Source organism: Diadema setosum, chromosome 14, assembly GCF_964275005.1.
Source record: "Diadema setosum chromosome 14, eeDiaSeto1, whole genome shotgun sequence".
Lineage (NCBI taxonomy): Eukaryota > Metazoa > Echinodermata > Echinoidea > Diadematoida > Diadematidae > Diadema > Diadema setosum.
The window spans coordinates 10,371,801-10,389,046 of record NC_092698.1 but is presented as its reverse complement, the minus strand read 5'-3'; the positions used below and the strand labels follow the sequence as shown (position 1 = coordinate 10,389,046).

At 38.9% G+C, this 17,246-nt stretch overlaps 1 protein-coding gene across 1 annotated transcript in view; it reads left to right on the top strand.

Annotated features, from left to right (window-relative positions):
- The window catches only part of LOC140237929 (protogenin B-like), a 79,477-nt gene extending 77,379 nt beyond the window's left edge, over nucleotides 1-2,098 (top strand). The window contains exons 18-19 of the mRNA XM_072317859.1: nucleotides 28-184; nucleotides 1,364-2,098. Of these exons, the coding sequence (XP_072173960.1) occupies nucleotides 28-184; nucleotides 1,364-2,098 (892 nt within the window). The remainder of the gene's footprint in view (nucleotides 1-27; nucleotides 185-1,363) is intronic.
- Nucleotides 2,099-17,246: the final 15,148 nt, after the last annotated feature.

Below are 17,246 nucleotides of genomic sequence, written 5' to 3'. Positions count from 1 at the left end.
TGAACCTCTTTTTCTCTTGCTGACCAGGAGAGACTGTCGTCACCAGTTCTGTGTCACCGACAAGGAGGGAAGCCAAGCCAACCACATGGAGATGGTTGGCCAGGGCAGATCCCCTTACCTACAGATTTACCACCCCTTGCCGCAGCATGCTGGTCATCAGCATATCCATAGTACAGCAGAAGAGGTCAGTGTCTGCCCTTCCTGTAGTAAACTTCCATCAGCATTGTATCAGATGTTAAAACACCATGCCTGCTGTTTGTAGGGGTCAGGGCTATTACCCCCTGGGCAATTACCTGGACCCTTCCCTTTCCCCTAATCCTAATCCTAATCCTGAACCTAATCCTAACCCTAACCCAGCCTCAAACCCTAAACCTAACCCTAACCCTAATCTTTACTCTGACCTTATCACTAACGCATATTTAGCTGGAGGGTAATTGCCCTTGGGGGTAGATGCCCTGATACGGTTTGTAGACTCAATGAGATCATGATGTCATGCTTAGAACCAGAAAAAGAAAATGAGATAAAAATGACAAGGTCCATATCTGAGATGTTATATTGCTTTTGAGTAAAAGCAGAGACATACGAGCAGCCAAACTATGGAAATTTAGCAGTATCCGATTTTAGACAGTGGTCATAATTCTAATGTCAGTGTAACAGCTAAGAAAAGATAGAATAAAAATGACACATCTTAAGGGAGTGCTTAGTCCAACTAATTGTTTTATATGTGTGGATCTTGTGTGCTCCTGCATAGCTTGATGCAGAATGTTACATCATGCCTCCTCTCTTAGGAGTGCTGAAAATATTTTAAAAAGAAAAAACATTCTTGGAGAGGAATTCATTTTTTCTGCCTTACCAGATTTCAAAGGATGTAATATCATTGAGATATTCGAAGCAACTTTTTAAAAAAGTGTGTTTGCTTTTTTTTTTCTGAGAAATGATGTGAAAATGGTGGTTTTCTGTACTAGACTGAAGAGGATTCCTCTACTGCATGTCAACATAATGCAACCATAGTTTGTGTTATCATTGAATCTTTTAACTTCAGATACTCGAAACTATCATGGTGATTGTTCAAATTTTAATCAAATGTTCGATGATTCGATATTTTTCTCTTCCTACTTCCATTCATGATGTTTAACTTGTTGACATTTTTCTGTAGAGGATTTTAGAGAAAGAATTCTTTCCTTTGTTTGTAATTCTTACTATTATGTACCAATATTGAATAAAGGAATATGAATGTTGAATTTTGATGCAAGGAAAAAGAAGGACAAAAAAAGAAGATCATGTACACGAATATCATGGCAATATTTTGAGGATGCTGAAGAATTAATTGAGCTTTGTTTGCTTTCCCTCTTTAAATGGCCAGGACCCGAAGAGTCAGGAACCACTGCTGAACGGACATGGCCCACTCCCACCCCACAACAGATACCTCAAGACAACACTACCCACCTCCGTTACTGCCGCAGCTAGCACCTCCTGTCACAGCACACACCCAGAAGAACCTCAGCAGCAGCATCAGGATTCTACTCTACCTCAGCCAGGAATCTGCCGCCAGGAATCTGGCAGTGTCCCCGTCCACCTCCACCACATGCAGTCCCCACCCCCTCAGCAACAGCACCAGCAGCAACAGCAAGGTGCCGAGAAGCCGCCCTGTCCCCCTGACCAGTTGGCAGGGGGCAGCAGACAAGAGACCATCAGTCGCTTGCTCTCGCTACTAGCAGACAATGACCATGATTCTGGTGCCCACCACTGTCTGGTCCACGCCCACTCGACAGCTAACTCATCGTGTGATAGCGATGGACAGGCGTATGCCCCTCCGGGGGACCCTAGTGCCCAGGGGGAGAGTGGCACCAGCTCACCCCCACACCCGTCGTCGTACCATGGCACCAGCAGTGACAGTGGCATGGACGGGGACATGGACTGGGACGTTGGGGATGGTGCAGTTCCTGAGTTCCTCAACATGGTGGCCCCGGAAGGCCACTCAGTAGATCCCAGTGTCTACCTCAGTTGCAACACGGATTGCTGTAGCAATCAAGACACAAGTCCAGACCTTATCTCAAATGCACTCTACCTCGGCAGTGCGAATGTTTCACACACATGAAAACAGACTTCAGGTTACCACAGGAACTTTTATTTTATCAGGGCGTAGAGTAATGTTTGTAATGCAAACTTCTGTTTCTTTATATCTCTCTTGCTATCACCCTACCATCTCTCTCTCTCTCTCTCTCTCTCTCTGTCTCTGTCTCTGTCTCCCTCTTTGTCTGTCTCTCTCTCTCTACATCATCGGGTAATTATTCAGTGTGCAGACCATTCCACTGCAGTCAGAAAGTAGAGTGGCAAGTGCTCCTCACGAATTTACCTGTGAAGTGGCAGAGACTTTTTCAGGATTCGGTGCTGGTAGCCTTGCTAGCATGTCAAGTCTATACTTACTGTGAGACTACAAAGTGGATGGTTGTATATGTCACATCATTCAGGGATATACCTGGTGAGGGTTACGTTTTTTGTTGTTTTTTTATCAAGTCTTTTTTTTTTTTTTCCGTGTGTGTGTGTTGCATCAACACAAGCTTTATAGAGCGTAGAGATGGGAAACCATCGTGTGTAATGCCATTATATGATTTGAAGTTCTTTGCCCAATAGCCTCCCACACACTAACCTCGTTTCAGGCGTATATAATTCCCAACAGGATGACTTTATTCTTCTTGTTAAAAAAGATACATGAAGAATGTGTTTCTTATCTTTTTTTAAGAGATATTTTATTGCCAATTGTGATGATTGTAAGTCTGATGTGTATTCATTCTTTGCCATTTAGGAATATCAGAGCTGCACTTGCTGCTTGTAGAGTTAATTTGACTAGGCCCCAATGGTTATATGCTCTCAACGAATCAGTTCTCCCCTATAGATCTCTGCTTGCTTGCAAGATCATATCAGCTCCAGAGAGGACTCACTGAGCACCAATGTACACTACCAGCACCGGAAAATTAGTATTGAAGAGACGTGTCTAGTGTGATGGAAATATTGGTGCGTTTCCAGAGGGATATCCTGCAGCTTTCCACTGTGCTATTTGAATTGAAAATTTTTTTTTTTTAGAGAAATGTCAAGACTGACTTTGCCTTGAGGCATTGAGGAAAAACAAATGCGCGTTGCGGGGAAAGTCCAATCAAAGCTGTTGATGTTGACTGCTGTGGAAGTGGTAAAAATGGTTCACTTGGAGAGGTTTATCACAAAACGAGTTAACTCCATTCTTGTCAGTTTTGAGATGTTTGCAATTAAACCTGAAAAAAAAAAACCACCAACAACAAATGAGATATGGGATATTTTCAGTCGTAACTCCAAGGATATTCCTTGTATTGCAACAAGTGAGGTGTTATTAGAAAGGCTTTGTTTTGCTCTTTCTGATGATGGACTTGCTTTAAAAATTTAAAGAATGGCACTTACTCCATTTTGCAATCAAACTCTTCACTTGTTCCTCAACATTCGAGACTCAAATAGATGAGGGAGATGGTGACAAGAGTTCTGCAGCTGTGTTCGATAATTTGAAAATTTCTCTCGGGATGTGGAGATGCAATGGCAAGCATATGTCTTGGTACTGGCTTCGTCCACCTTAAAGAACCAGTGCTATGTATCTGCCATATTTAGCTAACCTTTAAGCTTCAGCTGCAGTGTAAAAATGTTGCCTAAATGCTGTTCTCACCAATGAATGTTTTTAAATATGGGGAGTGGGGATGTTTTTTGTTCTTTTTTCCTCTTGAAGTATGAATAAGATGACAAGCTAGTCAGTCTTTTAATGACGAGTGGTCCTGTTGCACAAGTATTTTCATTACATTTAAAACCACCTCAAAACCTCTCAGCATGTACATTAGCATCTGCTATTTTATGAAAGAGAACTTTTAAAATGTCTGTTTACATATTCAAGAAACAATATATATCAAGGTATATGAATCTTTTCTTGCAGAACAATATTCATGAAAACAGTTGCAAGGGTTCCTTTTTTTTTGGGGGGGGGGGGGTATAAAGAGCAGCCTGTGAGAAACGTATACATTTTATATTTTGTGGTATTTTCCATATATTGCCATGGGCAGTGTCACATTCTAGAATCATTCTTCATACAGTCACATATTATGCAAAACAAAACAAGCAAACATTTCATGACAATGATATTTACCTCTTATAACACAGATTGAATTGCCTTTTGATATCAGGAGTGTTTTCATTTTTCCATTCTTTTTCATTGTATTCATCAGGTCAGAGGTGTACTGCTTTAGCACATTGGTCATGTACAGGTTAGTTAAGTGAATGTCAGGTTATGCAAATTATCAGTCTCATGTTTCTCGGTATGAATTGTAGAAAAGTAACTTTTCTTATTTTATTTGTTAAGGAAAGATGCGATAGCTGAATCTCTATCAAACTTTTAACACCCGTGTCAATCATGAGGGAAATCTGATTCTATCCCCTCCCCCCCAACTGAAACTCAATTTCTAGGTGGTAGAATAAAGATTAAGGTAAGGACATTACAATCTAAACTCATTGTTCCCTATTAGCATTGAGGTGGATGTGGGATCCACCATGATCTAGCTTGTTTAATGACAACTGAATATGGTTCGTAAATCATCATCACTGTAGATGCTCCTGTGTGATTTACACCTTTTGGTCATATGGTTAGAGAAATTGATTTTAAGTCTTGATTAATTTACTGTTATGCTGCCCGCGAGTGTCATAATGTGTGTGTGTGTGTGTGTCTGTGTGTGTGTTTGTATGTAGACGTGAATGTCTCTAAATGGGTACTGAGTTGGAGTACATCACTGTAAACTGTGTGTACTTTCAAACTGAGGACTGTCTCAGTTGGAAGTGAAAAGGATCTGTGGTCATGGGAAACATGCTTGGTGTTTGAATTCATGGTCAGGCACAAAAGATCTCAATAACAACAAGAATTAGGCAGATGGTGAAAAGACCTTCATCAGTGAAAACAGCGTAGATCCATCCTGATCCGGTAGTAATTAATGGTCTGCATACTGTGAGTGGGAGTTTTGCTGCTTCTCTGCATATTATGCTTGTCTGTCTGCATGTTTGAGTGTAGGTTATATGATTTATAAGTAAATGTAAGTTGTAAGATGAAAGAAATCCTGCTTGTTCAAGAGTCATTCAAGACAAAGACTTGGGCTACATACCCCAATTTGAATGATTTATACCTCCATGCTGCTATTTTGCAAGAAAAATATTATATGCATGCTTTATGAGCCAAAACACAGGAATCTGTTTTATTTGGAGCAGCGCCTGTAAGCTTATTACTGGTGTCAACTGCTTGCAATCATGTGGGAAGCCCCTATTCCATTATGTAGTCTTTGGCTTGTCAGTGTCATCCTTGAAGCAATCAGGCCTTAAACTAGTACAGCACACAAGATATCATTACCAACCCTCCTCTTCAGCACAAAGCTTAACATATTCTTGGAATTAGTCTTCATGTTTTTACAAGCTGCCATATACCATTTGCTCACCAGTAGCTCTGTAGGAATATGAGGGTAGGAATCACATGCTCCCCCAGGTGCTGAAGCCTCGTGCGACTTTTGCCTAACTGATTTTCTGCAGCTTTGCGTGTTCATCATAGACCGATGAGTAGATAAGTAGAGATTGATGTGTATAGAGTGTGGTAGGTTGATTTAGGCCGGATTCATACCTCACAATGTGGATATGTAGACTCTTCATATCAGGGAAGGGGAAATGTGGGCTTGAACTGTAATTGCATCCTTGCCACAACGTTCAGGAGACGTATGATTTCATTTCATACCTCACCACTTCCATTCTTGGTGTTTCAGTAGCTTCCGGTAGTATCAAACCATGCAGGTACGAGGTATCACACTGGACACATGCATATTCATATCATCACATTCTGCTGTAATGTGATATAGAGAATGATTAATTCATTGCCTCTGGTATTGTAAGGGGCATCATGCTGATGTGCGTACCTCTTATACTGTTGCTGTTGCACTGACATTTGCATCTCATTTGCATTTCATTTGCATTTCAAAGCAAAATACACAATACAAATGATACATTGTGAGATGGGACATGGGCCGAGTGAATATTAGTGTAATTTAAATGAGAAGGAGCCATGTAGAAAAATGTGTCCATGTGTATGGCTGACTCTGGGAAAATAGGTTATTTAGTTCTCTCTCTTTCTCTCTTTTTGGCAAGGAATGATCAGATGGCACGCTACAATGAAAATGAGGGGACATGGGGTGATTTCCAAGGTTCTGTAGGTTTATGTGAGAAGTATTTGGACAAATAGATTTAGAAGTTGTAACAACAAGAAGTGGATGAGAAGTATGACTGCCACCTTTCAAAGTTTAAAAGAATATAGAGGCAGAGGTTGAAGTTTTGTTGTACATACTTTATGGGCAGCCATAGGCAGTTAAATTTAAAATTGATGCAGGCATTTTCGCTTCAGTTTTTATTAACCTGCTGAGGACAAGCTGATTTTACTTCCCATAGAAGTCAAGTGTACTTGGGACTTTTCGTCAATGTGTTAATTTGTCAACATTTCTGAGAGGTTACACCTGTCAAATGTAACGAGTAGCTTATAATATCCTTCAACTTGTTTGGTGTAGGTCCATGCTTAGATGCAGAGCTCATGGCTACAGTGACGAGGAAAGAACAGTTCTGCTCTGGTCTTTGACAAATTCCCCAAGATAATGGCAACATAAAATGCATTCTGCTTCTGGTGATTTTACAAGAAGAGACACATAAGTTTAATGTTCAGTGTAGGCAGTGTCCCCTCATTGCTGCCCATGTCAACATCCTTTTTTTTTTTCTTCTTTTTCTTCTTTTTTTTTAAAATGGCCAATTCCCATGGTGTCGGCCCATTCTCAGGTATAACCCGTAAGGCTTAATGCTTGATGTAAATATATGGGGAGAGTTAGAAAGTAACATACTGATACCACTGTGATAATAGAGCCTTGTGAAGAAACTAATGCAACGCTGTCTTGTTTAGCTATATCTGAATCTGTAGATCACGGCAATAGAGCTGTAAAAGTGGACTGGGATGTAGAGAATTCATTTACAAATAGGGTGTTTGTAAAGTGATCTGAGAGTCCATAAACAAGGTGGTATTTGCACTGTTTTGGTCTTCTATTTGTGTTGCTTTGGATAAATCAATAGCAGTGGAGGCACATGTTAGATGAAATATGTGAGATAAAATCTATTTAAGTGAGAATTGGATATATTATGAGACAGCAGGGATATTACATTATCTTACAATCCTTATTACTTTTAAATGAATCTACCTCTTGTGTTTGAGGACAAAGACAGAATATTTGCTGTTCACCATGCTGAAACTGTAGCAAAGTTTATATATAGATATATATTCTCGCATCTGAATCAAGAAGAAAAGGAGCAGCTTTGAATGTCATAATTTGGTTATATATAGAATGTGATATTTGCAAACTTTCTGGTGTTATGCTGTCTAACCTGTGTTCAGTATGCTGTAGAAATCACATCACTCGTCAATGCTCATACACACCAAGCTGCACATATTGTAAATAGTAAGTCTGTAAATGTAGTTGTTCTGTGCAGGTATGATACGTGCTGTGAGATGGTTGAATGGTATAAAGTCCTGCCCAACGATAGCTCATCTAACTGTCAGAAGATGTAATTTCATGTTGTAATGTTTCTCTCTCTGTGTGGAGAAGCAAGTGAGACAAAGATGAATATTTAAGAGATAAAAAGGAGACTGCCATAACACTTTTGCTCCCATCTCAAAGTAGAGAAAATAATTGAAAGCTGAAGAGAAATGTTTGTTTTATTTCTTTGTCAGCTATGAGTCTTCTTAGCAGGTATTTTGCCCACTGAAGAATGTAGACATCCGTTCATGTACTTGCCAATGGCTGCAAGAGACAGTTGGGTATGTGTCAGATTTTGGCAACCGAGGGGTTGGCATCTTGTACATAAAAGTCTGAAAACAAAATGCTGCATCATAATACAGCAAGTGATTTATTGGAGTTAAAATTAAAGAAACAATGTAATATGCCAGTTACTCCTGTTTCTTAAAGTCTGGTTGTCTGGTCAGTGATATATTTTATGGTGATAATACATCATTTCTTCTTTCATAAGACTAATTTTCCTTGTATATATGTCAAAATCTTTATATTTGGATTTGGATAACCCTAGACAAAGTAAATCAAAGAGAAGAAATCAAGTTGTCTCTTAGCTTTCTTTCCCAGTTTTAATTTTTGCATTGCCAGCATGCAAAAATTACTTGACTAGTTTTGATAGTGCAGTGTTTTGTGCTATGTTTTTTTCAGTTACCAGTAATGTGATTTTGCATATGCTGCATAAAAGACACTAATGATTGGACACATGCACAAACATACGCATGCACACACTTGCATTCTGCAGAGCATGCATTTCACTACGTATTCAAAATGTTCTCATTAAACGCTAAGAATCGATCAAACTCTCTCCCGCAACAAGGATGGAAAGAGGATAGAAAATTCTTGATATGACCAAGGAGGTTTAAGAGAGTGGAGTCATAACCATTTTATTTCCTTTGCTGGATTTTCGATGCCGCCAATCAAAAATATTTGAAGCATGTGCCAAACTGGATCTGCCCTGCAGATAGGAAGACAATTGACATGTGTCTCATTGCATAATCACCAGCCACTTTCCATAGAAGATGTGTCTTTGTGATGGTAATTACTTTTGCCATCACTACTTATAAAAGATATGTGATATGTATATAGTGGTAAACACACAGGGATCCACGAATAGAAATTGGGCAAAAAATGATGAAATAAAGATGAAAATTACTCGACTGGGCATGCCTTGGCACTAATCTTGTATACCTATCAATAAAGAATCATACTTAAAGATTACTCCATATCAGTTTTATTTGTGGGAATTAAGAGGAAAAGTTATAAAACCAGCTTTCTAGGATGGTACAGTTTCAAACACTTCCCATGATACAGCTCTGATTTACAAATAATACACTTATTGCACAAATTTCTAGACGGGATTGACTTTTGTTTTATATGCTTCATCATTAAGTGAGAATTCATTTCATTTGGTAAATTAGCAAACTATAGCAAACATGCTAACATTCAAAATGACTCTTCAGATTGCTGAGCAAGAAAGGCAGCATTGAACATCGATCATCAAAGGCACAAATGCACCTGTGGAATTCTTTTATACATCAATAGAAAACTGACAACTGTTTGAATAATTACAGCCAGTTGGAACTCCATCTCTTAAACCTCCTTGATATTACTCAGTGTGGTTCAGGGTAAACTGTTCTTTCTTCAGTGGCATGTCTGTATTCAGCAGCACGAGATCAAGTGATTACAACCAACCACCATACGTTTCTGAGTGTACGGTGGAGGAAGACGATTGACTCCAGAGGACTGAGATGTTAAAATGCTGAAAAGGCATCAGGTTCAGAATATGATGATTGTTTCTTTCCTGATAGATACTTACAACTATATCACTTGGTCATTCTAAAAGAACGAAATTGGCGTTGATCAAAAGAGGCAGGCCAGATCCATCTCTTCTTCAGCATGCCACATTTCTAGACTTTTTCATGTACATCCTCGGCAGCACTGATTGGTCAGATCTCTGAGGTTCACCGAGATGTTATAGAAGAGGGCTCAGAACACAGATAACCAAGACCTCAGGAATGTCGGTCATACAAGACAAAAAGTTTGGCATTTTCTTTCCCAACATAAACTTTATGCATAGTTCTCAAGGAGTTCTTGTGACATTTGAAAATGAGAAAATGCTGTTTATATCTCATGTAGGACTCCACTGGATGTACATGTATTTTGTTACCGTCAGATTTGGTTGTCCCTATTATTTCTTTCTCTTGTGCTGCATAATGAGATAAGACATCAGGGATATATCATGTTAGGTGGGAGACATTGAGGGGTTTAAACATGTTCTTAATCCAGGGTGTGCATAGATAGAATTGTCACACAGTTTGAACACATTGACTTCCTGTAAGGTTAATACACTGTGCATCATCCTCAGCAAATATGGAGGGAAAATACATGTATGTGTGAATTGAGGATTATCTAGTCATTTGTATCATAGATGCTCTCCACTCGGCCATTTAATTATGCATTGACCATGACAAATGCAGATGTTTGTATGATATTTTTTTTTACGGTTTGTTGGTCTTGTTTATTTTTTTTCACGTATGAGAACCTCATCCTGTAAGCTTATTTTTTCCTCATTTGATCTTTTCATATTCATGTTGTATTTGTATATTGAGTATTCCAACCTTCGGTTGTCTGAATAACCTGGATTTTTACGGAGAGTTTTGAAAAGCGAAATAGGAAGCAGACAGGTTTGTGAATGGCCGTTCTATTATTTTCTGTTTGTGAGCCCCTGGAGAGAACCAACTTGGTCAGTGCACATGAAATACTAATTTCTATTAAAGTAGTATTTTTTGTGTATGTGTGTTAGGACACTTGCAAGCTATGTCAAAGGTATTCATGCACCATCATATAATGGAAGGTATTGCGTAACTGAAATGTCATTTTATTACCTCTTCCCCTCACTGTCTTCAGCTCCTGGTATAAACATGTTCACAAGTATATTTTAGGGCATGTTGACAAAGAAAGAGACACCCTTAAAGGGGAAATCCAGTCCAAATATAAGTTAGTTTCATAGAGAAGAGTAAAATCTTAGGAATTCAAGGGTAAACATTTGACTGAAATTGGATGAAAAATAAGGAAGTTATGAAATTTTGAAGTTTTGTTTATTTCAACAAAACAGTTCTTCTACAGTGGATATGAATATGCAAATAAGTGAACTGACCATGTCATAACCTCACAATTTTCCATTGATCGTATACAAAAAAAATTGACAAAAATTCAATGTTTCTGTCATTGGAAGTCTGAAACATGATGTTATTCCTGGTTCAGAATAGTGATCAATTAGATATATCAGGATTTGAGCCTAAGACATAATTACGTTAGAATGAAAAAACTGGAAACTTCAAAATTTTATGTACAAACCATGTGGCAAGTTGTTAGGGAATGACATGCTCACTTTGCCATTTGCATATTCATATTGACCATTCAAGTACTGTTTCCTGAAAAGTTAGCGAAACTTCAAAATGTCATAACTTCCTTATTTTTCACCAGATTTCAATCAAAATTTTACCGTTGAGCTCGTAATATTTTACTCTTTCATATCAGACTAACTTATGCTTTGACTGGATTCCCCTCTAACATATGGCAATGCTCTGCTTGTGAATTGCATGGTAAGGATTATTGTCAGAAACAGTTGTTCCCATGATAAATACATGTATGTCCCAAGTTGTCGTCGTGTGAGATTATCTAAGCTTTCTGTCAACAGTTAACTCCCGAACATTCTTAGCTGGTACATGCAGGTGTAATATCATGGCCTACAAATGTACATGTACCTTGAAATGGTTATACTGATGTGTAATTGCTCATGTGAGCCTCTTGCTGGAGATGTACCAGTATGAAATTTTGTGGTGTGATTCACCTTCATTATAGTGATACTTATTATGGAATAAGTCATGACCTTTTCTCGCTCCATGTTTCTTCATGCCAACCAAAATACTTCCTCTCCTGGTGGAAAAAAAAAGACCCTACTAGTCACCTCCCTCAAATTCTGGCAGAGATGTCTAGTCTCACAGTGCACTGAGTTCATGGTTAGATATGAAGAAGTTTACCTTGGCAAAGTGGTATGCATATACGTGTTAAGTCATATACCAGATTTGATATGAATGTCCCTGTTCTGTAGTTTTAATCAATTTGTTGATGTACAACATATGTAATATACACTGTATCGTGTTTTCAAATATGTATGGAATACATTATATATTTGAAAGAACAGTTAGCAGTGAGCCCTTATTCTAATGTATTCAAATCTGTGGATTCTTCTCCCTACCCCCCACCCACTCACAAGCTCATAAAGGTTTCTGTTCTTTTGTAACATTGTACAATGCACATAATCGCTGCTATGTCAGGCAAGCCTCGAGCTAGCTTTCCAGTTGTCCGGAACAACTTTGTAGCAGTGGCGTACATGGAATTTGGATGTAGCATTAAAATGGTTTCATTCTTTCTTGTCCTAAAATCAGTTCTTAGTTTTTTTTTGTTTGAGAAATCAAATGTCACTTTGGGACTGCGCTATGGAACCCTGTTGTAACCACCTTGAAATCTATGAAACTGTGAAATTCCAAGTCCCATTACTGTTTGACATACCAACTGTATCTCACTGTCTAAATTGAATGAATTTTGAGAAATATTTTTACACTTGATCTGACCCCAGATTCTGGCGGAATGATAAGTCATAAGTGATTCTGGCTGTGTGCTTTGAGTTTCCGGCTTTATATCAAGTCAGTTTTTCACAGGTGTTCTTATATAGCAGAAGGTGTGCAACAAATGTTGTTGGATCGAGAGTGAAAACGTAGATTGGAAAAGATGGCTATATTTCTCATGCTTGAGGTAATTTGGATGCAGTGCTGGAATCAAACTGATAAAAACATTATCCAAGCTGTAGGAAGGGCACGTGTAAATGTAGAATGAAGCCTTACTTTTGACTACACCCTTTTTCTCAGTTTTAGTATATTTTTTGATATATGTTTGTCAGTTTTCCACAAGTAGGGGAAGGTGATGAAGTGATTACTTGGCTGCTTAAGAAATAGAATGTGTCATTTCTTGGGCTGAAAAAAAAAAATCTGTTACGCTCAACATGAAGTATAAAATTCATGGTGTTCGTCATTCACATAGAAAGAGTCCTCTACTTGGGCATTTCACATCCATTACTCCGTGTTTCCTTTCTCTACATGGAGTCTCCCATGTTGCATGTGGTTATATTGCCTGGCACTATATATAACATACCTCACACTCAACTACCAAAATCTCTCTCATATACAGTGGGACAGTATTTTGATATATACTGGTGATAATGATGGTGATGATGATGGTGGTGATGATCATGATATGATAATTTCTGTATGTTTTTGTATGGAAAATGAAAACGAGCAAAAAAAAAAAAGACAAAAAAAGCCCTCCAAACCTCTTTTCTCCTTATTTTAATGTGGATTAATAAAATGAACACTACAAGCATGAATTACTGTATGTGTGTAAAGCAACTTGTAACCTGTTTGAGTTTTCAAAATCTGGATACGACTTGTGTGGGAGAATGTGTGTATAGTAATTGGAGGGAGGCTGAGGTTTGCTCATTCATTGAATCAGTCAGTTTCCCTGTAATGAGCTGAAATTGACCTTCTGTAATGTTCAAGGAATGAGGCCAGGGTTGGTTCACTGAATACATCCTGTTAATTTCATGCTGTGCGAACCGAAGAATTAGCTTCCTTATATAACACCTAAATAGGTCCGTGTCATTTGATTGGTTGTTTGACATCGACCATTTTTCCCATTTTACTACTCTGTACTAGTATGCGATCTGCTCAATTCTGCTTGCGTTTGCAGCGTGCATGCGATCAAGTATATTGACGGGCAGCGTTCTAGCGTATTATGGCGATTGGCACTCTCTCGATCTCAGATTTCAGATTCTCTCTTGTTTCTAAATTCATAAAACATCAAATGACAAGGATCTCTTTTTAGGTGTTATATAAAACAAATGATAAATGTTTCATTCGTACAATGGACAGAATATTCCATTCGATGAAAGATTAAGATCCATTCAACACGCTTGTGCCTCGTTGAATGGATCATTTCATCTTTCAAAGTAAAGGATGATTCAATGCGTTATGCAATGAGGCAGGTGCAGGTGCCAAGTCGGTGCATTAACTTACTTTTGTTAGGCACACTTTGTTGGGCCCCAGTTATGGCTGAAATAGGCTTTGGCATTAGAAAAAACAAACAAACAAACAAAAAAAAAAACCCCCAAAAAACAAAACAAAACACCAAAAACAAAAACCAGATCTCAGTTTAATCGAATCGATTAATAAGATCACAATAATGCACGTTCCACATATAGTGATATGGCTCAAGGATTTCATGATTATGTAGTTTCACCGATACCGCCTTATCCGTCAAATACTGTACCATCAACATGACTATAGGATATCATGAACCTGAAAATAACAGAACATGATCAATGACCGTCCGCATAAATACTATTTGTCAAGAAGATTGAATGAAAACAAAGTTACACCTACACACTGAGCTTCAGTGTATCAGCTCGACTGGCGTCCAGAGGGGACCATGAAGATATTGCCGTTGCGATACAAAGCATTGGCGTACGGTATGTATATTTAATATCCGCCCCCTTTTTTTTTCGTACACAAACCAGGGTAGGACTTTTCTTCCACTGTGTTCAAGGCAATTCGACACGTCTTGAATGAGACCATCATGATCACCCTGTTTTCATCAAATGATGTGAGTGTGATGAATTCTTGCGTCGAGTCGTTTTTGATTGCAACTGATTGACAAATATTCCTTCATCGACGTAAATAATCACTGGTTATTCAGTATTATAGTAGGAGTTAATGATTTAAAGAAATATACAGGCATACATACTCGGGTTGGATTCCAATATATACATACTCGTTACTCGTTTGGTTCGAATCATTTTATTTTACTTCATTTAGTTATTTTCATTTTCATCAATGAACAACGGTACAAAATATACTGTATGCGAAATCAGAGCAATATACATATTCTACATAATTGTACTGAAGTATAATAATATTATGAACACAAACTGTGAAGCCTAGATGTGTGATATTTGCTAAATAATGTTGAAAATGGAGGGAAAGCTAAAAAAAAGAAAAAAAAAGAAGAAGAAACGCAGCGTGTAATAATGCATTCCCCTCAAAACCATGATTAACAGGGTACATAAAAAAAATGTTACCGTGTATGCGGGCAGAGAATCGTATTATATAAAGTGACACATCGGAAATCCAACCCGAGTACTGTATGTACGCCCATGATTCTTTTTTCTTTCTTTCTTTTTTTTTTTTTTAGCTCACCTGAGCCAAAGGCTCAAGTGAGCTATTGCGATCGCCCTTCGTCCGGCGTGCGTCGTGCGTCGTGCGTCGTGCGTCGTGCGTCGTCCGTCGTCCGACGTCCGTCGTGCGTAAACTTTTTACATTTTCATCTTCTTCTTAAAAACCCCAAGACCGATTTTCATCAAACTTGGCAGGTAGCATCCCTAGGGGGTTAGGAACTCAATTTGTTAAAATGGGCACCATGCCCCACCCAGGGGGCCCCCAGGGGGGCACAAACCCCCCAAAATTAAGGAATCTGTAAAAATCTTTTTCTCTAGAACCAGAAGTGATAGAGCTAAGTTAATACAATGAGTTAGTACATTGATGACTGTAGTTTCAAGTTTGTTCATGGCAGAATCAGGGGTGCCCCCCTTGGGACCCATGGGAGGGGGGTGGGGAGGGGTCCTAATGGGGCCTAAATTGTACATTTTCATCTTCTCCTTGAGAACCCCATGACCAATTTTCACCAAACTTGGCAGGTAGCATCCCTAGGGGGTTAGGATCTCAATTTGTTAAAATGGGCACCATGCCCCACCCAGGGGCCCCAGGGGGGCCCAAACCCCCCAAAATGAAGGAATCTTTAAAAATCTTCTCTAGAATCAGAAGTTATAGAGCTAAGATAATACTATGAGTGAGTACATTAATGACTGTAGATTCAAGTTTGTTCATAGCAGATCCAGGGGTGCCCCTCTTGGGGGCAGGGGGGGGGGGGGTTGGGAAGGTCCAAATGGGGGCCTGAATTGTACATTTTCATCTTCTTCCTGAAAACCTCATGATGGATTTTTGTCAAACTTGGCATGTAGCATCCCTAGGGGGTCAGGATCTCAATTTATCAAAATGGGCACCATGCCCCATCCAGAGGGCCCCAGGGGGCCCCAATCCCCCCAAATTAAGGAATCTTAAAAAATTTGGGCCCTTAATGTACATTTTCATCTTCTACTTGAGAATGCCTGGTCAAATTTTAGTAGAGCTGTGAATAATTTAGATTAGTGACTGCGTGAAAGGTGAACTTGCGATACTCAGGTGAGCGCTAGACCCGCGGGTCTCTTGTTTGTTTGTTTGTTTTTTTTTGTTTTTTTTTTTAATCATGGCTACTACTAGAACACCGAATAGGTGATTATTTACGTCGATGAAGGGCAATGTATCAAGCACGTGCATTCTGTTTTTATTTGACAAAGTCACGAACAAGGGAAGATATCTATATTAACCGTATGATGAAGTTCTTTCCAAACAAAGAAAATTAAGTAAAATACACGGACATTTTGCAAAAGATTTTTCGATTACTCGGAATTCCAAGCAGCAAGCATTGTCTTCAGTTGTAGACATGTGAAATTATATAAGGTTTCTAGAACCCGACACACATAGTCAAACAGGATCAAAGCTACCTTAAAAAAAATCGACGTACTAGTATTTTGTTATCGTTTTAATTGTTGTTACTTATCTTGCACCCAGGAGAAGTTACCACCATCTTGAAGAAACTTAACGAATGTTGCCTCTTTTGATAAAGCAGCCAGGGGTAGATACAACAGAATATAATGGATAGAATAGATATAAAAGTTAGGCAAACAACACTCTTTAGAAAAAAAAGAAAGAAAGATATATTACCCAAACTTTATACAAACGAAATGAGCAAGTACTGAGTAAGGGACCTAACAGTATAACGTGTGGCGAACATGGTGACATATTGTATGTAGCTGTATCATCTGCTATGTAGATTTACAGTAGTTTCCAATGTATAACTATCATACAGGCTATTTTCCCCTTTGTATGACTTGTTTATATACAATCTCAATGTTTATATTTAGATGTTGAAAATTCACGTATTGGCTCCACGAAGAAATGAAGAAGGCGGAGGCCGCTGAAAATTTTAGTCAAATAAACTCATTCTTTATTGGCATTATATATACATATACATATACATATATATATATATATATATACTTAAATGATTGTGGAATGGTACTGTAGTGAATCCACTCCCTTTCTCTCTCGCCATCCCGTCTACCTGGTTGAGATGTAGTGTTAGCCACACTGCACGTTGAAGCTAGAGTGGGAGGGCGGGACCAGGAAGCTGTAGAGGAGGAAGAGATGGAGGAGGAGGAAGAAGAAGAAGAGGAGGAGGAACAAGAGGAGGAGGAACAGGAGGTTGAGGAGGAGGAAGAGATGGAGGAGGAGGAGGAGAAGGAGGAGGAAGAAGAAGAAGAGGGAAAGAGGAGGATGGGAGGGAGAGATGGAGGAGGAGGAGGAGGAAGGAGGAGTGGTGCTCGACTCA